We start from the raw sequence: 19,789 nt of genomic DNA on the forward strand, positions 1-19,789 counted from the left end.
GGCAGTGGGTACTCTGTCATTGGCAGCAGGTACTCGGCACAGTCCGGGTCCAGCCTCTGCCATCCCACTCCAGCGACAAGGTCCAGCTGCCATCTCACCAACTCCTGATAGGTAAAAGATAAAAGGACCCGCTGATTGCTCAGAGCCCGGGACCCTGGAAATTGCTTTGGCCCCAGTGGGATGCAGGGACAGGTAGGTTTACCTGATGCACTGTGACTCCCTACCGAGCTAGCGCCTGCCCCTTCATGTAGCGCTCCCTAGCGTGGCCATACCCCAGTGGGAGAATAGGGGCATGATGCGTGCCACCTTACAGGTCTGCTTGAGTAATAGGGACAGGTCTGCTGGAGTAATAGGGACAGGTTTGCTGGAGTAATTGGCAGTGGCGGATTTACCACTACGCATCCAAAGCGGGTGCCTAGTGCCCGGTGGCTCCCAGGGGGCCCACTGACAGGGACCAGCTGAAGCAAAGCATTTCTGGCAGACGCACATTTGGGGCTGCCTGTCAATCCAGATTTTTTTTATATACATATGGCCCCTGTCAGAGGTGCGCTTCGGCAGTAGCTAGCGGGTTCTAGAACCTGGCGGGGCTCTGCAGGAAGCCATGACCTCTGAATCGGCACAGTTTTAAGTAAGTGATGTCGGGGTCCACAACTCCCCCCGCTGATAGACCCTCCACACCCCCTTCCGGACGTCGCCTTGGCCCTCTCCGTACACAGCCGCAGGTCAGTCAGGGCTCCGGTGCTCTGGGAGTTGCTGCTGCCAGTGGTGACGCAGCCAGTGGAGACATGAGTGATCCCAAAAGAAGGACGTTGGCGACAAGGTCATGGGGGTGGGATCCTGCTGACCGATTTTGAGATAATAACCAGCTGTGTCACCTGCGTAGAGGGGGGCTGGGGGTGTAGGCAGCAGTGTCACCTGGTCAGGGGATGTAGGAAGCCGAGAGGAGTCACAAAGGATGGTGGACAGAGAGAGGAAGGCACAGAGCAATCGGGCAGAAAGGAAGCAGGGGCACTGACAGAAGGTGTAGAAGTGGGTACTAATAACCCTCCCTTCCCCCTTGCCTCTCAGTGGCAGCACAGCAACTTGTTTCCCCAGCCCAGCACACTGCTGTGTGCAGGGCTGCAGTGGTCGGTGGATGCTGGGAGATAGCTACCACACTGATCGCCCCCGTTCCCAAACTGCCACAGCTGTCATATGCTGCTACCCAGTCACCCACTATCTCCCCGTCACACCTGCCTATTTCCATCATCCTCTACCTCTCCGTCTCCCACTATCTGTCTCAGTCACCCGATGCCTCACCCTCTATTCCCTGTGTCACCGTCACCCATTCCCTAGCATCACCTGCTGCCTCTCACTATCACCCACTGACTCACATTGTCATCCTGTGCCTATCCATCTCCCACTCCCTCCGTCACCCAGTGCCTCACCCTCTACCTTTCCCCAGCGTCACTATCTCCCCATTACCCTCTCTCTCCTGTCACCCTCTCCCTGTCACTCAATGACTCTCCCCGTCATCCTCTACATCAGGTAAACATGCAGAAGTAGGCAGGCACTGTCCACCTACTTCTGTGACATCACAAGTTGGAGAGAAGTTGGCTGGTCTGCTGGTCTGATGAAAATTTGGTTAGATGTGTGGAGCACTGTTTTAGTTGGCTAGAAAAGTTGGACGGTTGGAGGTTTGGAGAGTTGGAGGAAAGTTGGTCTGAAGTTGGTCTGATGTATGGCTAGCATTACTATGACAGTTTGATTGGTCCCTCATGCTGCATGGATCGTGAGCTGCTGTGGTGATGGTCTGCATGGTGGCAAAGTGGGTCCTCACGCTAATCGCGTGCCACCAGAGTAATGACCTGCAGGGTGGCAAAACGAGTCTCCTTGCGCTGACTGCGAGCTGCAGACAGCAGGGGATGTTGTTTGGATGTAGCGGTGGAGGGGGACCAATTAGACACTACTGATAAGCGTGAGCCATTCTGTTTAGGGATATAAAAGAGGCTCCTTTGTGCTGATCGGTAGCCTGGAGATCCCTCGGTGATAGTGCCTGATTCTGAGTTGATCGCAGCAGCAATTTTGTTAGCAGTTGGGCAAAACCATGTGCACTGCAGGGGGGCCAGATATAACATGTGCAGAGAGCGTTAGATTTGGGTGGGGTGTGTTCAAACTGAAATCTAAATTGCAGTGTAAAAATAAAGCAGCCAGTATTTACCCTGAACAGAAACAAAATAACCCACCCAAATCTAACTCTCTCTGCAAATGTTATATCTGCTCCCCCTGCAGTGCACATGGTTTTGCCCAATTGCTAACAAACTTGCTGCTGCGATCAACTCAGAATTACCCCCATTGGCCCTCATTCCGAGTTGATCGGTCGCAAGGCGAATTTAGCAGAGTTACACACGCTAAGCCGCCGCCTACTGGGAGTGAATCTTAGCTTCTTAAAATTGCGACCGATGTATTCGCAATAATGCGATTACTAACTACTTAGCAGTTTCAGAGTAGCTCCAGACTTACTCTGCCTGTGCGATCATTTCAGTGCTTGTCGTTCCTGGTTGACGTCACAAACACACCCAGCGTTCGCCCAGGCACTCCCACCGTTTCTCCGGCCACTCCTGCGTTTTTTCCGGAAACGGTAGCGTTTTCAGCCACACGCCCCTGAAACGCCGTGTTTCCGCCCAGTAACACCCATTTCCTGTCAATCACATTACGTTCGCCGGAGCGAAGAAAAAGCCGTGAGTAAAAATACTTTCTTCATAGTAAAGTTACTTGGCGCAGTCGCAGTGCGAACATTGCGCATGCGTACTAAGCGGATTTTCACTGCGATGCGATGAAAAATACCGAGCGAACAACTCGGAATGAGGGCCATAGTACGGTTCCTGGGTGCCTTCCCCGCTGCTAATAGCTGTGACATATAGCAGAGGAGGGCTCCAGGGCTGTAGCCAGTGCCAAGCAAAAGCTAGTGCAGAAGCGAGTATACTGACAGTACTGTGGAAGTCCCTTCTGCTGCCGCCTATCCTCAGCTGTAAACATTGGGCGATCAGGGAGAGGACTGATACCGCTGGTTTCTGCATGCGCTATCCATGCTTCACCAGCCGCCTCTCATAGCAGCTGTAAACATTGAGAGAGCGGCGGGGAGGATAATGACGCTGCCATTATTGCTTAGGTGTAATAGCTTGGCACATCAATAAAGGTGTCTCCAGCTCCTGCACCTTAGGTGTTAATGCCAGTGCAGTAAAGCTGAACAAGGTTGATGGAACTTGGTGTAGCTGCATAGAGTATAGAGCTTCCAAGACGCTACATGGAAACCTAGCGTAACCAGAACAGAGTGTAGCTGGTGTCAGGCAAAGGGAAGGAAGTTGAGGGAGAAGCTGAGTCAGCAGTACCAGTTCAGCGCACTGAAAGGCAGTTTCAGAGAGAGAGAGAGAGTGAAGAATCCAATTAATCGTGGCTTGGTGAGAACTAAAAACTGCACTCATCACCAGCACTTTTACACATTTATGCCACAGTATTCTATTAATTTACAAGGAGCATTGACATTGGTACAGCGTAATATTGCTAAGAGTTAATGCAAGAAAAGTCACAAGTCACATTTAAAGCAATATCCATTGCAGGAACATGATTATTTGGCATTAATTATACTTTCAGTACAATATTCTAAAGTGCACGAACAACATCAGAAGTGCTGCAAAGTGTGCTTTGGCAACATTACAGTTACATTAACTGAAAGACATCAGTCTGGCCACGCAAAGTAACTTTTGGACTTAGAGAGCACTGCCAGACAATCTAAATACAATTGTTGCTGCAGAGCGAAAAAAAGACACAATATTGAAACAAGCACAGTCTGCCAAAGTAAAGTACTATAGCCCCTGGAAACCTCCCAGGCAGTCTATGTAAATTAAAACTGACTGCAAAAAGGCCCATGGACATTTGTGTCATAATTAGAGATGAGCGCCTGAAATTTTTCGGGTTTTGTGTTTTGGTTTTGGGTTCGGTTCCGCGGCCGTGTTTTGGGTTCGAACGCGTTTTGGCAAAACCTCACCGAATTTTTTTTGTCGGATTCGGGTGTGTTTTGGATTCGGGTGTTTTTTTCAAAAAACACTAAAAAACAGCTTAAATCATAGAATTTGGGGGTCATTTTGATCCCAAAGTATTATTAACCTCAAAAACCATAATTTACACTCATTTTCAGTCTATTCTGAATACCTCACACCTCACAATATTATTTTTAGTCCTAAAATTTGCACCGAGGTCGCTGTGTGAGTAAGATAAGCGACCCTAGTGGCCGACACAAACACCGGGCCCATCTAGGAGTGGCACTGCAGTGTCACGCAGGATGTCCCTTCCAAAAAACCCTCCCCAAACAGCACATGACGCAAAGAAAAAAAGAGGCGCAATGAGGTAGCTGTGTGAGTAAGATTAGCGACCCTAGTGGCCGACACAAACACCGGGCCCATCTAGGAGTGGCACTGCAGTGTCACGCAGGATGGCCCTTCCAAAAAACCCTCCCCAAACAGCACATGACGCAAAGAAAAAAGAGGCGCAATGAGGTAGCTGTGTGAGTAAGATTAGCGACCCTAGTGGCCGACACAAACACCGGGCCCATCTAGGAGTGGCACTGCAGTGTCACGCAGGATGTCCCTTCCAAAAAACCCTCCCCAAACAGCACATGACGCAAAGAAAAAAAGAGGCGCAATGAGGTAGCTGTGTGAGTAAGATTAGCGACCCTAGTGGCCGACACAAACACCGGGCCCATCTAGGAGTGGCACTGCAGTGTCACGCAGGATGTCCCTTCCAAAAAACCCTCCCCAAACAGCACATGACGCAAAGAAAAAAAGAGGCGCAATGAGGTAGCTGACTGTGTGAGTAAGATTAGCGACCCTAGTGGCCGACACAAACACCGGGCCCATCTAGGAGTGGCACTGCAGTGTCACGCAGGATGTCCCTTCCAAAAAACCCTCCCCAATCAGCACATGATGCAAAGAAAAAGAAAAGAAAAAAGAGGTGCAAGATGGAATTGTCCTTGGGCCCTCCCACCCACCCTTATGTTGTATAAACAAAACAGGACATGCACACTTTAACCAACCCATCATTTCAGTGACAGGGTCTGCCACACGACTGTGACTGATATGACGGGTTGGTTTGGACCCCCCCCAAAAAAGAAGCAATTAATCTCTCCTTGCACAAACTGGCTCTACAGAGGCAAGATGTCCACCTCATCTTCACCCTCCGATATATCACCGTGTACATCCCCCTCCTCACAGATTATCAATTCGTCCCCACTGGAATCCACCATCTCAGCTCCCTGTGTACTTTGTGGAGGCAATTGCTGCTGGTCAATGTCTCCGCGGAGGAATTGATTATAATTCATTTTAATGAACATCATCTTCTCCACATTTTCTGGATGTAACCTCGTACGCCGATTGCTGACAAGGTGAGCGGCGGCACTAAACACTCTTTCGGAGTACACACTTGTGGGAGGGCAACTTAGGTAGAATAAAGCCAGTTTGTGCAAGGGCCTCCAAATTGCCTCTTTTTCCTGCCAGTATAAGTACGGACTGTGTGACGTGCCTACTTGGATGCGGTCACTCATATAATCCTCCACCATTCTATCAATGTTGAGAGAATCATATGCAGTGACAGTAGACGACATGTCCGTAATCGTTGTCAGGTCCTTCAGTCCGGACCAGATGTCAGCATCAGCAGTCGCTCCAGACTGCCCTGCATCACCGCCAGCGGGTGGGCTCGGAATTCTGAGCCTTTTCCTCGCACCCCCAGTTGCGGGAGAATGTGAAGGAGGAGATGTTGACAGGTCGCGTTCCGCTTGACTTGACAATTTTGTCACCAGCAGGTCTTTCAACCCCAGCAGACTTGTGTCTGCCGGAAAGAGAGATCCAAGGTAGGCTTTAAATCTAGGATCGAGCACGGTGGCCAAAATGTAGTGCTCTGATTTCAACAGATTGACCACCCGTGAATCCTTGTTAAGCGAATTAAGGGCTGCATCCACAAGTCCCACATGCCTAGCGGAATCGCTCCCTTTTAGCTCCTTCTTCAATGCCTCCAGCTTCTTCTGCAAAAGCCTGATGAGGGGAATGACCTGACTCAGGCTGGCAGTGTCTGAACTGACTTCACGTGTGGCAAGTTCAAAGGGCATCAGAACCTTGCACAACGTTGAAATCATTCTCCACTGCACTTGAGACAGGTGCATTCCACCTCCTATATCGTGCTCAATTGTATAGGCTTGAATGGCCTTTTGCTGCTCCTCCAACCTCTGAAGCATATAGAGGGTTGAATTCCACCTCGTTACCACTTCTTGCTTCAGATGATGGCAGGGCAGGTTCAGTAGTTTTTGGTGGTGCTCCAGTCTTCTGTACGTGGTGCCTGTACGCCGAAAGTGTCCCGCAATTCTTCTGGCCACCGACAGCATCTCTTGCACGCCCCTGTCGTTTTTTAAAAAATTCTGCACCACCAAATTCAAGGTATGTGCAAAACATGGGACGTGCTGGAATTTGCCCATATTTAATGCACACACAATATTGCTGGCGTTGTCCGATGCCACAAATCCACAGGAGAGTCCAATTGGGGTAAGCCATTCCGCGATGATCTTCCTCAGTTGCCGTAAGAGGTTTTCAGCTGTGTGCGTATTCTGGAAAGCGGTGATACAAAGCGTAGCCTGCCTAGGAAAGAGTTGGCGTTTGCGAGATGCTGCTACTGGTGCCGCCGCTGCTGTTCTTGCGGCGGGAGTCCATACATCTACCCAGTGGGCTGTCACAGTCATATAGTCCTGACCCTGCCCTGCTCCACTTGTCCACATGTCCGTGGTTAAGTGGACATTGGGTACAACTGCATTTTTTAGGACACTGGTGAGTCTTTTTCTGACGTCCGTGTACATTCTCGGTATCGCCTGCCTAGAGAAGTGGAACCTAGATGGTATTTGGTAACGGGGGCACACTGCCTCAATAAATTGTCTAGTTCCCTGTGAACTAACGGCGGATACCGGACGCACGTCTAACACCAACATAGTTGTCAAGGCCTCAGTTATCCGCTTTGCAGTAGGATGACTGCTGTGATATTTCATCTTCCTCGCAAAGGACTGTTGAACAGTCAATTGCTTACTGGAAGTAGTACAAGTGGGCTTACGACTTCCCCTCTGGGATGACCATCGACTCCCAGCGGCAACAACAGCAGCGCCAGCAGCAGTAGGCGTTACACGCAAGGATGCATCGGAGGAATCCCAGGCAGGAGAGGACTCGTCAGAATTGCCAGTGACATGGCCTGCAGGACTATTGGCATTCCTGGGGAAGGAGGAAATTGACACTGAGGGAGTTGGTGGGGTGGTTTGCGTGACCTTGGTTACAAGAGGAAGGGATTTACTGGTCAGTGGACTGCTTCCGCTGTCACCCAAAGTTTTTGAACTTGTCACTGACTTATTATGAATGCGCTGCAGGTGACGTATAAGGGAGGATGTTCCGAGGTGGTTAACGTCCTTACCCCTACTTATTACAGCTTGACAAAGGGAACACACGGCTTGACACCTGTTGTCCGCATTTCTGGTGAAATACCTCCACACCGAAGAGCTGATTTTTTTGGTATTTTCACCTGGCATGTCAACGGCCATATTCCTCCCACGGACAACAGGTGTCTCCCCGGGTGCCTGACTTAAACAAACCACCTCACCATCAGAATCCTCCTGGTCAATTTCCTCCCCAGCGCCAGCAATACCCATATCCTCCTCATCCTGGTGTACTTCAACACTGACATCTTCAATCTGACTATCAGGAACTGGACTGCGGGTGCTCCTTCCAGCACTTGCAGGGGGCGTGCAAATGGTGGAAGGCGCATGCTCTTCACGTCCAGTGTTGGGAAGGTCAGGCATCGCAACCGACACAATTGGACTCTCCTTGTGGATTTGGGATTTCGAAGAATGCACAGTTCTTTGCTGTGCTGCTTTTGCCAGCTTGAGTCTTTTCATTTTTCTAGCGAGAGGCTGAGTGCTTCCATCCTCATGTGAAGCTGAACCACTAGCCATGAACATAGGCCAGGGCCTCAGCCGTTCCTTGCCACTCCGTGTGGTAAATGGCATATTGGCAAGTTTACGCTTCTCCTCCGACAATTTTATTTTAGGTTTTGGAGTCCTTTTTTTTCTGATATTTGGTGTTTTGGATTTGACATGCTCTGTACTATGACATTGGGCATCGGCCTTGGCAGACGACGTTGCTGGCATTTCATCGTCTCGGCCATGACTAGTGGCAGCAGCTTCAGCACGAGGTGGAAGTGGATCTTGATCTTTCCCTAATTTTGGAACCTCAACATTTTTGTTCTCCATATTTTAATAGGCACAACTAAAAGGCACCTCAGGTAAACAATGGAGATGGATACTAGTATACAATTATGGACTGCCTGCCGACTGCAGACACAGAGGTAGCCACAGCCGTGAACTACCGTACTGTACTGTGTCTGCAGCTAATATAGACTGGTTGATAAAGAGAAGATGTCTATGTAACTATGTATGTATAAAGAAGACTGAAAAAAAATCCACGGTTAGGTGGTATACAATTATGGACGGACTGCCTGCCGAGTGCAGACACAGAGGTAGCCACAGCCGTGAACTACCGTACTGTACTGTGTCTGCAGCTAATATAGACTGGTTGATAAAGAGAAGATGTCTATGTAACTATGTATGTATAAAGAAGAATGAAAAAAAACCACGGTTAGGTGGTATACAATTATGGACGGACTGCCTGCCGAGTGCAGACACAGAGGTAGCCACAGCCGTGAACTACCGTACTGTACTGTGTCTGCAGCTAATATAGACTGGTTGATAAAGAGAAGATGTCTATGTAACTATGTATGTATAAAGAAGAATGAAAAAAATCCACGGTTAGGTGGTATACAATTATGGACGGACTGCCTGCCGAGTGCAGACACAGAGGTAGCCACAGCAGTGAACTACCGTACTGTACTGTGTCTGCAGCTAATATAGACTGGTTGATAAAGAGAAGATGTCTATGTAACTATGTATGTATAAAGAAGAATGAAAAAAAACCACGGTTAGGTGGTATACAATTATGGACGGACTGCCTGCCGAGTGCAAACACAGAGGTAGCCACAGCCGTGAACTACCGTACTGTACTGTGTCTGCAGCTAATATAGACTGGTTGATAAAGAGAAGATGTCTATGTAACTATGTATGTATAAAGAAGAATGAAAAAAATCCACGGTTAGGTGGTATTACAATTATGGACGGACTGCCTGCCGAGTGCAGAGACACAGAGGTAGCCACAGCCGTGAACTACCGTACTGTGTCTGCTGCGACTGGATGATAAATGATATAAAAAATATATATATATCACTACTGCAGCCGGACAGGTATATATTATATATTATATAATGACGGACCTGCTGGACACTGTCTGTCAGCAGAATGAGTTTTATTTTTATAGAATAAAAAAAAAAAAAACACACAAGTGAAGTCACACGACGAGTGTTTAACTTTTTCAGGCAATCACAATATAAGTATACTACTAACTATACTGGTGGTCAGTGTGGTCAGGTCACTGGTCAGTCACACTGGCAGTGGCACTCCTGCAGCAAAAGTGTGCACTGTTTAATTTTAATATAATATGTACTCCTGGCTACTGCTATAACCTATAACTGGCACTGCAGTAGTGCTCCCCAGTCTCCCCCACAATTATAAGCTGTGTGAGCTGAGCAGTCAGACAGATATATAATATATATAGATGATGCAGCACACTGGCCTGAGCCTGAGCAGTGCACACAGATATGGTATGTGACTGACTGAGTCACTGTGTGTATCGCTTTTTTCAGGCAGAGAACGGATATATTAAATAAACTGCACTGTGTGTCTGGTGGTCACTCACTATATAATATATTATGTACTCCTGGCTCCTGCTATAACCTATAACTGGCACTGCAGTAGTGCTCCCCAGTCTCCCCCACAATTATAAGCTGTGTGAGCTGAGCAGTCAGACAGATATATATAATATTATATATAGATAATAGATGATGCAGCACACTGGCCTGAGCCTGAGCAGTGCACACAGATATGGTATGTGACTGACTGAGTCACTGTGTGTATCGCTTTTTTCAGGCAGAGAACGGATATATTAAATAAACTGCACTGTGTGTCTGGTGGTCACTCACTATATAATATATTATGTACTCCTGGCTCCTGCTATAACCTATAACTGGCACTGCAGTAGTGCTCCCCAGTCTCCCCCACAATTATAAGCTGTGTGAGCTGAGCAGTCAGACAGATATATATAATATTATATATAGATAATAGATGATGCAGCACACTGGCCTGAGCCTGAGCAGTGCACACAGATATGGTATGTGACTGACTGAGTCACTGTGTGTATCGCTTTTTTCAGGCAGAGAACGGATATATTAAATAAACTGCACTGTGTGTCTGGTGGTCACTCACTATATAATATATTATGTACTCCTGGCTCCTGCTATAACCTATAACTGGCACTGCAGTAGTGCTCCCCAGTCTCCCCCACAATTATAAGCTGTGTGAGCTGAGCAGTCAGACAGATATATATAATATTATATATAGATAATAGATGATGCAGCACACTGGCCTGAGCCTGAGCAGTGCACACAGATATGGTATGTGACTGACTGAGTCACTGTGTGTATCGCTTTTTTCAGGCAGAGAACGGATATATTAAATAAACTGCACTGTGTGTCTGGTGGTCACTCACTATATAATATATTATGTACTCCTGGCTCCTGCTATAACCTATAACTGGCACTGCAGTAGTGCTCCCCAGTCTCCCCCACAATTATAAGCTGTGTGAGCTGAGCAGTCAGACAGATATATATAATATTATATATAGATAATAGATGATGCAGCACACTGGCCTGAGCCTGAGCAGTGCACACAGATATGGTATGTGACTGACTGAGTCACTGTGTGTATCGCTTTTTTCAGGCAGAGAACGGATATATTAAATAAACTGCACTGTGTGTCTGGTGGTCACTCACTATATAATATATTATGTACTCCTGGCTCCTGCTATAACCTATAACTGGCACTGCAGTAGTGCTCCCCAGTCTCCCCCACAATTATAAGCTGTGTGAGCTGAGCAGTCAGACAGATATATATAATATTATATATAGATAATAGATGATGCAGCACACTGGCCTGAGCCTGAGCAGTGCACACAGATATGGTATGTGACTGACTGAGTCACTGTGTGTATCGCTTTTTTCAGGCAGAGAACGGATATATTAAATAAACTGCACTGTGTGTCTGGTGGTCACTCACTATATAATATATTATGTACTCCTGGCTCCTGCTATAACCTATAACTGGCACTGCAGTAGTGCTCCCCAGTCTCCCCCACAATTATAAGCTGTGTGAGCTGAGCAGTCAGACAGATATATATAATATTATATATAGATAATAGATGATGCAGCACACTGGCCTGAGCCTGAGCAGTGCACACAGATATGGTATGTGACTGAGTCACTGTGTGCTGTGTATCGCTTTTTTCAGGCAGAGAACGGATTATAAAGTAAACTGCACTGTCCTCACTAGTAAACTCTCTCCACTCAGTCTCTACACTTCTACAGTAACAGTACTCCTCCTAGTCAGCTCCAGTAAATCTCTCTCAGTCTCTTATAATCTAAATGGAGAGGACGCCAGCCACGTCCTCTCCCTATCAATCTCAATGCACGTGTGAAAATGGCGGCGACGCGCGGCTCCTTATATAGAATCCGAGTCTCGCGATAGAATCCGAGCCTCGCGAGAATCCGACAGCGTCATGATGACGTTCGGGCGCGCTCGGGTTAACCGAGCAAGGCGGGAAGATCCGAGTCGCTCGGACCCGTGAAAAAAAACATGAAGTTCTGGCGGGTTCGGATTCAGAGAAACCGAACCCGCTCATCTCTAGTCATAATACATTTGTTTGGTGAATTCAGTATTATTTGTATAATCCAGTAGATTTTAAAGTGAGCATTGATTTAGTGCCTAAAATTGTCTATCTGAATATGCACTAAAGGGTTAGGAAGAAAGTCTATAGTATTACACAGCAGTTGAATCTATGCACAAATGTATGTATATTACTAAAATCAGTATTTCAACTAATGTATTTATAAGAGGAGGTGTGTCATGCATGACATCTAACTAAGTGACGTGGCGTTCACCTTGGATTATTTTTTTCAGTCAAAAGTGAACTCAGGTAGCTACCTCAAAGGTAAAGGTAATTTTTGCATTGCATGCAGGTAAACTGTATAGGCCTTAAGGGAAGGTATAATCTATAAATTGTATTTTCTTGTTATATTACAATCCTTGTGATATTATATTACTTTATTCTAATTAAATATTATCACATTCATTTAAAACACTAGCAAACAGAGTCTAAGTGAATAATTAATTTAGCACAGGGAACAGATAAAGTATAGCTTGCTGTCCCAAACCAGCCCTGTATAGTAAAGTAATGAAAAATGTAAGTTAAGCTTGACTGGACGCACAGTATACCAATAGTCCCGTGGTGCATAGTATACGAATATTATACGTAACCTAAGGTTACATTTTTAATTATGTTCACATATTTACTAAGTAGGACAGTTTACAGTGGCTTCATTCTTGCTTTCAAAATATACCGAAATATTAGGATTGGCAGTAATAAACAAACGCAAGCCTTAGTAAGTGGTGTCTCTAGGCATTTGCCTCACCTGCTGGGTGGGAAATTCACCATTGTGCATAGACATTACAAGCCAATGTTAATTTCTTGCAGGAGGAAAACAAGGATAAATATCTGCAGGATCTAAATACTTTTCTGGGTTATTTTGAGAAGATCCTCTCCGAGAATTCCAAAGGATCTAAGTACCTGGTGGGAGATAAGGTAATAAATGTAATCAAAGTGCCCATAGATTTACAGATTTGCTGTAGGAGAATAGATTTAACTCTTCATTTTCCCCACAGATCTCTTATGCTGACTATAATCTTCTGGACACCCTGCAATGCAATCTAGACCTTTCCCCAACATGTTTGTCAAAGTATCCACTTTTATCAGCTTACGTGGAACGCATAATCAGTCACCCTAAACTCAGCGCATATTTGAAATCTGATGGCCGTAAGCGACGCCCTATCACCCCTAAGCATAAGTGAACAAGAAGTTTCCCCATATCAACTTCTGTATGGCATTCCATAATGAACTATATATTTATGCAAAGAAAATGAATAAACTTTCTTGAATCTTATAACTAATTGTTTTCTCTGTTATGGCCTATGGCTTACAAGGTCTATATTTGTTGAAAAAGTTGCAGCCGTACCCTGATAAAATCCCTAACTGCTCTGAAGATGCATCTGTTTTGCACCTCATCACCACTTTAAGGTTTACAATGAGGGCAAAAACCAGGCAGCACTGATGGCGTGTCAGTTTGTGGTTCCCATCTGCTTCCTCTGGACACTATCAGTTGTCCCAGCCTTATGGATGCCTCCTGGCCACAACTATCCTAACTACACGTTAGGAGAGTGACTGCAGATTTATTAATGCAAGTAAGATGTCACTGCTGTGGGTTTGCAAGGGTTAGTTTCACAATCAGTATTCACAATGACATTAACATAAAGTAAATGATCACTTTCTCAACGTTACTACTGGTTATGCATGCAATGCAGTGTAGGGTACAATCTACAGTTCAGTATTAAGAGAATCTCCCAGCAAAGTTATAACATTTTCACAATATTAGTGTAATACATCAAATGTCCACCAGGTGGCTATGAAACAAGTCAATGTCTATATCAGTTCCTGTTTTACAAACCGTTAGGCTTAAAAGTCAGCATACTTATTGACTAAAATGTTCCTTGTGATGTCCTTTGTGTCTACCAGGTAGGAGGGTTGAGCTAGGGATGGCCATATAGGGTTACCCATTGATGGTCAACATCGATGTTACCATTGATGGCTAACCTCAATGATGTGAAATCATCTGCAATGTAACTATCACTGGTATCACCCACCGATGGTCACCCATACTTTACACTGCATTAGGCTCTTGACCAATGACACATGGGGGTGGAGCTTCATTGAAGTTTCATGGGGCAGAGCTAAGCTTATTGTCCCGGCACCTAGAGAAAAAAATAAAATAAAATATTTGGTGGTTGTTTATCATGGATGTCAGGGAACCATCTAGTTCTCTCCCATCAATGGAAAATTTATTCTACATTAGCCATAGACCATCGATTATTTTGAATGTTGTTGGCCATCCCTAGGTTGAGCTCTCACTATAAATAAGCAAGTAAATTTTCCTCACTGGTAAAACCTACTGACTTTCAATCAAAGATAACAGTTCCTTTAGCTGTAATTGAAGCAGTTCTCTTAGTGGTTAGTGATAGCAGTACAGCTCCTCAGGCTGACTATGGGGGAGATGTACCAAGCCTAGGGTAGTGATAAAATGGAGAGAGATAAATCACCAACCAATCAGCTCCTAACTGTGTTTTTTCAAACACAGCCTGTAACATGGCAGTAAGGAGCTGATTGGCTGGTGCTTTATCTCTCTACACTTTATCACTTTCCAAGGCTAGTACATCTTTCCCTATGTGTTAGATGATCGGTCTCTCTTAAGGCTGGCTGCTTTCAGTAACAGTTCAAGAAATGCACTAGACCTGCATAAACCTCCCACTGTGTTATTGCTCAGTATCACATTAAAGCTGGCTGTGAAGTACAGTAGGTAGGGTGCTCTGCCTCCAACAAGGACTGTGACTAGGTGGCTGGGATGTAGGTTAGACAGTCCATATTTAGATTGCCTCAACAACTGACAAGCTGCCTGGTAACTAGTGTCTGAATGGATGCCTGCCACTGGCTGGCTGTGGCTCTGACTGGTGCTGGGTCTGTCTGGCTGACAACTGATTGAGGCACCCTCACTCGGTTTCTGTCTCTCTTCTCTCTCCCTGTCTTGTACCCAGCTGCCCAATGTCTTCCCTGCGCTGCGGCAGGGCCGGCTCCAGGCCTACTAGCACCCTGAGCGAAAACATGTAAAAGCGCCCCCCCCCCCACCCATGCGCGCTCGCGCTCCAGGGAAAGTGGGAGTGGCCTCTTGGGAAGTGGGCGTGGTCTCATAACTTCATATTATTAGACTATAAATAAATATGTTTTCACACCCCCTCTACGCACACAATTAGCAGCCTTACACGTAACAGCCACAGTATTGTTCCTTACACACAATGTCTCCAGTATAGTGTCAGATACACATAATGTTCCAGTATAGTGCCAGATACACAATGTGCAGTGCCAGATAGACATGATATGCCCCCAAGCAGTGCCAGCTACACACAATATGCCCCCCAGCAGTGCCAGCTACACAATAGTGTTCACTTTTTAGGGCAGGGAGGGCACATTTTTAAGTTAGGAGGGCAAAATGATGTACATACTGTAATGCTTGGTGCTCATCTACCTACATGGGAAAGCATGGATAGTGCGCGCCGAATGCGCGCAGCAAAAATTTAGGGGCGTTGCTTCGTGGGGAAGGTGCGTGGCCACATAATAGTGGCAATTCGCATTACACCACACAGTAGTGCAGTTAATACACACTGCACCAGGTAGAACCTCCTAGACACTTTGCGCCAGGCAGAGCACTTTAGACACTTTGCGCCAGGCAGAGCACGTCAGATACTTTGCGCCAGGCAGAGCACGTTAGACACTTTGCGCCAGGCAGAGCACGTTAGACACTTTGCGCTAGGCAGAGCACGTTAGACACTTTGCGCCAGGCAGAGCATGTTAGACACTTTGCGCCAGGCAGAGCACGTTAGACACTTTGCGCCAGGCAGAGCACGTTAGACACTTTGCGCCAGGCAGAGCACGTTAGACACTTTGCGCCAGGCAGAGCACGTTAGACACATTGCCTAGCCAGAGACGACTAGCGGGAACACTACATGATATGCTCCCCAGCCGTGCCAGCTACACATGACATGCCCCCCAGCAGTGCCAGATACAGAAAAGCCCCCACAGTGCCAGATAAATGCCCCCACAGTGCCAGATAAATGCCCCCAGTGCCAGATAAATGACCCCACAGTGCCAGATATGACCCCACAGTGCCAGATATGACCCCACAGTGCTACATAAATGCCCCCACAGTGCCAGATAAATGCCCCCACAGTGCCAGATATGCCCCCAGCAGTGCCAGCAACACATGACATGCCCCCCAGCAATGCCAGATACATAAATGGCCACACAGTGCCAGATATGTCCCTACATAAATGCCCCTACAGTGCCAGATACAGAAATGCCCCCACAGTGTTAGATAAATGCCCCCACAGTGCCAGATAAATGCCCCCACAGTGCCAGGTAAATGACCCCACAGTGCCAGATATGACCCCACAGTGCCAGATATGCCCCCACAGTGCTACATAAATGCCCCCACAGTGCCAGATAAATGCCCCCACAGTGCCAGGTAAATGACCCCACAGTGCCAGATATGACCCCACAGTGCCAGATATGCCCCCACAGTGCTACATAAATGCCCCCACAGTGCCAGATATGAGCCCACAGTGCCAGATAAATGCCCCCAGTGCCAGATAAATGTCCCCACAGTGCCAGATAAATGCCCCCACAGTGCCAGATAAATGCCCCCACAGTGCCAGATAAATGCCCCCAGTGCCAGATAAATGCCCCCACAGTGCCAGATAAATGCCCCCACAGTGCCAGATAAATGTCCCCACAGTGCCAGATAAATGTCCCCACAGTGCCAGATAAATGCCCCCACAGTGCCAGATAAATGCCCCCACAGTGCCATCCATAAATGATTCCCCCCCCACCAATACCTGCGGCGTTGGAGGGGGAGGAGTACTGCTGTCCGGGTGCGGGCGGGCGGGTGCAGGTCCGGGTGCGGGCGGGCGGGTGCAGTGCAGGTCCGGGGTGCGGGCGGGCGGCCAGGAGGCCTCCAAATCCAAGGCGCTTGTGTGCGCTGCGCTCGCTGTGCGGCGCCGGCGTCTGACGTTAGACACCGGCGCCGCTCAGCGCGTATAGCGCACACAAGTCAAGGACGATGCTGCAGTGCACAGGGCCGGCTCCATGTTCGAATATGGCGGCGCCAGCGCGGGGCGCCCATTAAGGGTGGCGCCCTGCGCGGCCGCTCTATTCGAACATGCCTAGAGCCGGCCCTGCGCTGCGGTTGGTAGTCACAGCATTGTTGGGGTATAGTGCCTGCAGTTTCTGAGCCACTCTGTCAGGCACTGGCGGCCCTCCTTTCTCTGCTCCTGGTGTGTAACCTGCAGCTTGGCTACCTGCTCCTGTTCTATGACTGGTCGGTCCCCAGCAGTGCAGTTCCATAACCTGCAGTCTCTTCGGCACTCTGTCACTCATAAGCCAGCTCCCGGGCAGGGCTTCGTCTCCTCTGAGCAGCTACTTCGATCAGGGTCGTGCTGCCTGCCCCCACACTCTGTACTTTCCGGGGACACCAGTCCTGTCTCCCCGTCGATCAGTGGCTGCGGCTGTCGCACTGCCTGACAGGGAAGACCTGAGAGCGTGGCTCCTCCCTCTTCCGAGCACTTGGTAGCCCTGCTCTGTCTTGCCTTTTCTAGGGAAGGCCATCGGCCATCAATGATTCATAATCATCGAGGGTTTATGGCTGATGTAGAATACTTTTGCTATCGAAGGGGGAGAACCAAATGGTTTCCCTCCATCGAAGGCACACATAACCAAATTTTTTTTTTTTTTTCTCCAAGGTTCTGGGATATGGAGCATAGTTCCGTCCCCTGACACCCATGAAGCCCTGCCCTCAGGATCTGAATGGGCTATGGGTCAGCCAGCCAAAGAAAAGGGATGAACATCAGTTGGTGAAACCATTGATGGTCATCCATTGCATAGTAGGCTGCCATTGATGGCCACTTACAAAGTCACCATCGATGGCAACCATCGATGGTGACCACACCGATGGCCATCCATAGCCTTTTCCTCTCTGCCTCCTTCGTTCCGACTCAGTTGTCTCCGCCTCCCTCTTCAGGGTCGGCCAATCATGGGACCTAGGGCTTCCCTTCTCCCAACACAGTGGCATAGTTGGTCATGTTGCTCCCCGGGTTGCACTGCTGATTTAACTTTGCAAGGGGCTTGTTAGCCCGAGCAGTGCCAGTGTCTCCGCACATCCAGGCAGCAGAGTTTGATTAAGGCAATAATGGGCCCAATAGCAGCTGTTTTGTGGGACTCTCTAGTGAGTTATCACACTGAGACTGTACAGGTGACTATACACAGGTAGGGCACAATATTAAATAAGAATTTACTTACCGATAATTCTATTTCTCGGAGTCCGTAGTGGATGCTGGGGTTCCTGAAAGGACCATGGGGAATAGCGGCTCCGCAGGAGACAGGGCACAAAAAGTAAAGCTTTAGGATCAGGTGGTGTGCACTGGCTCCTCCCCCTATGACCCTCCTCCAAGCCAGTTAGGTACTGTGCCCGGACGAGCGTACACAATAAGGGAGGAATTTTGAATCCCGGGTAAGACTCATACCAGCCACACCAATCACACCGTACAACTTGTGATCTAAACCCAGTTAACAGTATGATAACAGCGGAGCCTCTGAAAAGATGGCTCACAACAATAATAACCCGATTTTTGTAACTATGTACAAGTATTGCAGATAATCCGCACTTGGGATGGGCGCCCAGCATCCACTACGGACTCCGAGAAATAGAATTATCGGTAAGTAAATTCTTATTTTCTCTATCGTCCTAGTGGATGCTGGGGTTCCTGAAAGGACCATGGGGATTATACCAAAGCTCCCAAACGGGCGGGAGAGTGCGGATGACTCTGCAGCACCGAATGAGAGAACTCCAGGTCCTCTTTTGCCAGGATATCAAATTTGTAGAATTTTACAAACGTGTTCTCCCCTGACCACGTAGCTGCTCGGCAGAGTTGTAATGCCGAGACCTCTCGGGCAGCCGCCCAAGATGAGCCCACCTTCCTTGTGGAATGGGCCTTAACCGATTTAGACTGTGGCAGGCCTGCCTCAGAATGTGCAAGTTGAATTGTGTTACAAATCCAACGAGCAATCGACTGCTTAGAAGCAGGCGCACCCAACTTGTTGGGTGCATACAGTATAAACAGCGAGTCAGATTTTCTGACTCCAGCTGTCCTGGAATATATTTTCAGGGCCCTGACAACTTCTAGCAACTTGGAGTCCTCCAAGTCCCTAGTAGGTGCAAGGCACCACAATAAGCTGGTTCAGGTGAAACACTGACACCACCTTAGGGAGAGAACTGGGGACGAGTCCGCAGCTCTGCCCTGTCCGAATGGACAAACAGATATGGGCTTTTTTGAGAAAAAACCACCAATTTGACACTCGCCTGGTCCAGGCCAGGGCCAAGTGCATGGTCACTCTTTATGTGAGATGCTGCAAATCCACATATTTGACTGGTTTTAAACCAATGTGATTTGAGAAATCCCAGAACTACGTTGAGATCCCACAGTGCCACTGGAGGCACAAAAAAGGGGTTTGTATATGCAATACTCCCTTGACAAACTTCTGGACTTCAGGAACTGAAGCCAATTCTTTCTGGAAGAAAATTTACAGGGCCGAATTTGAACCTTAATGGACCCCAATTTGAGGCCCATAGACACTCCTGTTTGCAGGAAATGCAGGAAACGACCGAGTTGAAATTTCTTTGTGGGGCCTTCCTGGCCTCACACCACGCAACAAATTTTCGCCACACGTGGTGATAATGTTGTGCGGTCACCTCCTTTCTGGCTTTGACCAGGGTAGGAATGACCTCTTCCGGAATGCCTTTTTTCCCTTAGGATCCGGCTTTCCATCGCCATGCCGACAAACGCAGCTGCGGT

General features: G+C 47.8%; 2 protein-coding genes across 6 annotated transcripts in view; one reads left to right on the forward strand and one right to left on the reverse strand.

Annotated features, from left to right (window-relative positions):
- The window catches only part of LOC135055002 (glutathione S-transferase P 1-like), a 59,052-nt gene extending 45,828 nt beyond the window's left edge, over positions 1–13,224 (forward strand). Inside the window, exons 6-7 of the mRNA XM_063958547.1 lie at positions 12,756–12,863; positions 12,944–13,224. Of these exons, the coding sequence (XP_063814617.1) occupies positions 12,756–12,863; positions 12,944–13,129 (294 nt within the window). The 3' untranslated portion in view covers positions 13,130–13,224. The remainder of the gene's footprint in view (positions 1–12,755; positions 12,864–12,943) is intronic.
- The window catches only part of LOC135055001 (cyclic AMP-dependent transcription factor ATF-7-like), a 306,652-nt gene that overhangs the window by 259,828 nt on the left and 27,035 nt on the right, over positions 1–19,789 (reverse strand). For 2 of the 5 annotated variants that reach the window (XM_063958544.1, XM_063958541.1), the window contains exon 1: positions 12,694–12,781. The exons of 1 other annotated variant lie outside the window; for it this stretch is intronic. The gene's annotated coding sequence lies outside the window, so the exon portion shown is untranslated. Of the gene's footprint in view, positions 1–12,693; positions 12,782–19,789 lie in introns of those variants that run through there. 2 more of the 5 variants (XM_063958545.1, XM_063958543.1) reach the window with 1 other exon arrangement.

Source organism: Pseudophryne corroboree, chromosome 3 (assembly GCF_028390025.1).
Source record: "Pseudophryne corroboree isolate aPseCor3 chromosome 3, aPseCor3.hap2, whole genome shotgun sequence".
Taxonomy (NCBI): Eukaryota; Metazoa; Chordata; class Amphibia; order Anura; family Myobatrachidae; genus Pseudophryne; species Pseudophryne corroboree.